This window comes from Pseudorca crassidens, chromosome 1, assembly GCF_039906515.1.
Source record: "Pseudorca crassidens isolate mPseCra1 chromosome 1, mPseCra1.hap1, whole genome shotgun sequence".
Taxonomy (NCBI): Eukaryota; Metazoa; Chordata; class Mammalia; order Artiodactyla; family Delphinidae; genus Pseudorca; species Pseudorca crassidens.
In genome coordinates, this window is record NC_090296.1 from 5,482,551 (window position 1) to 5,486,595 (window position 4,045).

The 4,045-nt window shown below is 59.2% G+C and overlaps 1 protein-coding gene across 3 annotated transcripts in view; it reads left to right on the forward strand.

Moving 5' to 3' along the window:
- Positions 1 to 790, forward strand: part of WARS1 (tryptophanyl-tRNA synthetase 1) — a 33,789-nt gene extending 32,999 nt beyond the window's left edge. For all 3 annotated transcript variants that reach the window (XM_067725776.1, XM_067725772.1, XM_067725780.1), the window contains exon 11: positions 206 to 790. In XM_067725776.1, the coding sequence (XP_067581877.1) occupies positions 206 to 367 (162 nt within the window). In that variant the 3' untranslated portion in view covers positions 368 to 790. The remainder of the gene's footprint in view (positions 1 to 205) is intronic.
- Positions 791 to 4,045: the final 3,255 nt, after the last annotated feature.

Here is a 4,045-nt window from a genome sequence, read left to right on the forward strand (position 1 = left end):
GCGGACCCCGTTGTTCCCCTCGCTGTGCCAGCCTGAGTCGCGGCTGCTTACCAGGGCCCAGAGTCATTTTAAGAAAGGCATGGCTTAAGGTTCTCGTTTTTCTATGCCGCCCGTGTGCCAGGCTCTGCATGGGTGGTGCCCGGGCAAGGGAGGTACCCAGGGCGTGCGCAGCCGTTTCTCACATGGCCTGTCTCCTCCCGGGCAGGATTATACCAGCGGGGCCATGCTCACCGGCGAGCTCAAGAAGGAGCTCATAGAAGTTCTGCAGCCCTTGATCGCCGAGCACCAGGCCCGGCGCAAGGAGGTCACAGACGAGATAGTGAAAGAGTTCATGACTCCCCGGAAGCTGTCCTACGACTTTGAGTAACGCTCACTTTCTATACATTTACTGAGATGTAATTTACCAAGAATCCCAGCCCAGTCGAATCACCACTTCCCTTAGGCTGTGTCACACGGTAATTACTGGCCTGGTGTCTATAAGCCCTCTGTGTGTATCAATGCTGTTTCTTCTGCTGAATGTCATTCCCTGTCTCCTGTGAGCATAACCCTGTGGGGTGATTGGGTGCCGGGTAACACTGAGTGGTCACACAGGCAAGTCCAGCTGGAGTCTCTCCCACAAAGCAGCCCCAAGGATGTGCAGCCTTGGGCTGGATGTCCACTGGCCAGCCTGTTCTAGTCCACAGGACAGCTCCTGTTTGAAAGCATCCTACATCCAAACATACTCTTAAACATGCTCTATCAAAGAATATGTAGTCTGTGTATGCATACCTGGAATCAAGATGTTATTATCATAAAACCAAAACGAAGTGCTTCGAAAAATTGTTGTGGGGAAGCTTAATGGGCACAAGAGGCATTTCAGCAATGCCCCCAAAATCAAAAGAGAAGTGCTGGCCAAGAGCTTTGCTAAGCATTTCACCAAGAGACCTCTCGGCTTGGAAGCGGCCTTGAACGTTTCTGAACATTGGCCAGAGTGGGCCAGTTTTTACTAAATTGAGTCTTCTGTGGGTGAAACTTCCCAGTTTGCGTGCCAGACTCCAGACCGTGCATGTACTGTACTCCAGAAATCATGCTGTTTTCCCTGAACGTACTAATATTTTGTTTGCACAAAGTAATCCTAGACACTCCATCCTGAGAACTGATGGCTGCTTTACTCTGATGGTGCCAGACGCTGAGGGGAGTCTGTTGCCTTTGCAGGTGCTTTTGTTTTGACACTTGACTGGCGTGGAAGTCTGTCTGCACAGAGCAGTGCCCTGCCTGTGCCCCAGACGGGTGGGCACAGCTAGGCAGCATGCAGCAGCCCTCGAGGCCCTCGGCTGTGTGTCTGTGGGAGGCCTGTTTAACCAAGCGCCCTGTGTACTTTCAGAAAAGCAATGGCCTGTCCCGGGGAAGCCCTGGGTCCGAGAGCCTGCCCTGGCTGGAGGTGCAGGGTCCACTCCTGGGTGCCCCGCTCTGGTCTCGCTCGTGACAGATAAACTTCCTTTGGTCCCGCCTGTGTCACTGTGCTCCGTCTGGGCTTTGAGGGGTGAGCAGAGGCCTCGCTCCAGCCCAGGGCCATGCTGCGCCTGACCCTCCGTGGATGCCCTAGCTCCTGCGCGGGTCACACCGGGATGCGTGTGGGATGGAAGCGTGGTCTCAGGAGCCCCACAGTGTGGAGGTGCAGGCTTCGGGAATAGGCTGGAAGCGGCGCCTTCCTGGCGCTCAGCGGTCTCCCCGTGCTGGTTTCCACCCTCCTGGAGGTCCCCAGCAGCTGCTGGAGAATGCAAGCAGATGTCCTTGTTTCGCAGACAGCACGGGGGCGTCAGAGCAGCGCCATGTAGTGACAGGGCCCAGGCCAGGGGCCCAGCCGGAATGGAGCTCTGGGCTCGCTCTGCCCGCCCACCCTGTACTGCACGTGGGCAAACTGAGGCTCAGGAGAGGAATGTGACTTGTCCGAGGCCACACAGTGAGTTGCGACCAAACATGCCCATCCTGTCTCGTGTGCTGTCTCCTCGCACAGGCTGTTTTACACGTGAGGGCCCTGAGGTTTCCACCTGGGTGGCCGGGTGCCGTGTGCGGCACGAGCTCATCCCGTCTCCTCTCCCGGCCTCAGCTCCCGCTGGACCGGATGTGGCCCGTGGAGGTGAGCCCAGAAGGTGGCGAGGCTGTGTGGCCTGGGCAGCTGAGACAACCTCTCTCTGCTCCATTGTGTCCACGTCACAGGAGGGACCACAACAAAGTCCCCGGGGTGGCAGAGCCGCCCCTTCACCCAGCCAGAGCCTCCAGAAGGAGTGGGTGTCATCCCGGGGCCACAGAAGGGCAGGGCTGAGGCCCCACACAGGCCAGTGACTTTGGGCGGGACCCCCCGTTGCCCGTAAAACAAGAGCACTGACACCTCATGTTTGGGTCAGCCGGGCCCTGGGCCAGAGGTCAGGTGACTTGCCCAAGGTCACTGCTGGTAAGGGCCACAGACCCTCCCACCCGCCACATTTTGCTGCAAACCAGTAGATTCTTAAAGTTCCCCGAGAGATGCCCTGGATGAGGATGGGCAGGTGTGCGGCCCGGCGGTGTCTGGGGGCTGAAGTGGGAGGTCGGTCCCCAGCCCCCGTGACTGTTAATGTCCACCCCTCAGACCTTGCTCCGCCTCTGTCCCCAGTCTGGGGGAGCCCAGTGGAGCTGCATCTGAGGGGCACTGAGGAGCCCGCTGACGGCAGTGGAGAGCTGGGCCAGGCCCTGCGCAGACTGCGGCAGATGCGGCTCGGAGGCCCCATGACCCCCAGTCAGCACAGGCTCTGGGAGCCCTTGGGTGACCACCCTTTATCTCCCATTTGAAACTTCAGGTGCAGCCCGGACGTGGTTAGGGTGGCCCCGTTCAGTAGGAGAGCCCAGCTCTGGCCCGCTGACACTGGGCCCAGCCCTTCTCTTCCCTGTCCCTTCACATCCGCCCTCCAAAGGGCCCTGCTTCCCAGAGGATGCAGCCGGAGCAAGGCCCGGGCCTTCCTGCAGAGCCACTTCCCCAGCACAGCAGAGCTGGTGCTCCGTGACCGACGGTCCCCACCCTCCCCATGAGGAAGGAGTAACTCTCCTTCCAGGGCCAAAGCAGGAGGACACACTAGTCGTCTTCTTGCCAAAAGTGGACACAGGGTTTGACGAATATTGAAACCTTTTGTTAGGAGACGCCCTTTTCCCTGCACCTGGCCAAAGCATCCCAGTGTCTTTAACCGCAGCCTGATGAACTTCCAGGAATCCACTGCGGGCCTTCGTTCACTCCCTCATGCATTCATGCACGCCACACTCCCTGAGCACCTGCTGCGTGCCGGGCCCTGACATCAGGCATGTGCAGCCCGTGCGCGGCTTACCGTCTCGGGGCGGCGGGGGCGGGGGGGTGCAGGAGGTGGGTAAGTGACCAGACCACAAACCAGGCCCCACGGAGCAGAGCAGGAGACACCTCAAAGCAGCTGAGCTTCCTGGGGGAAGTGATGTCTGGGATTAGTGATGCGTGGAGTTAGCCAGGCAGAGCGGAGGGAAGGGCGTCCCTGGCAGGGAGCGCAGGGTGTAAGCAAACGCTTGGGTCCGTACGACAGCAGAGGCCGGAGGAGAGGGTCCACCCACGTGTTCTGGGAACAGGAAAGTTGTGTTCAGCCAGAACACTGGAGGTGGACCAGTGAACACTGGACTTCAGTCCAAAGTCACGGTCAAGGCTAGTGTCTGAGTGAGCATCAAGGCAGGTGCTGTCTGGCTTTACCAGAGGGCTGCTGTGGTGGGCACCCGGAAGGTTCGTGTTGGACCGTCACCGGAAGCCATGTGATGCCAGAAAGAGGGCTGGGGCCTCAGAAGTGCAGGTGTGAGACCCCCATTCTCCCTGCTGGGTGGCCTTGGGTAGGCCGGTCCTCTCTGAGCCATTGTGATAACCTGTGTACGGACCCAGCGGTGTTGAGGACACACGGAGCCTCCCTCCTCCAGGCCCCATGGAAAGGCAGCTCACATCCTGGTGTCTGGAACTGGCTGGAGATCAGTTTCACTCAGAAAGGGGGTGGGTTTGGGATGGAGGTGGTGAGGAGAGCAGGCA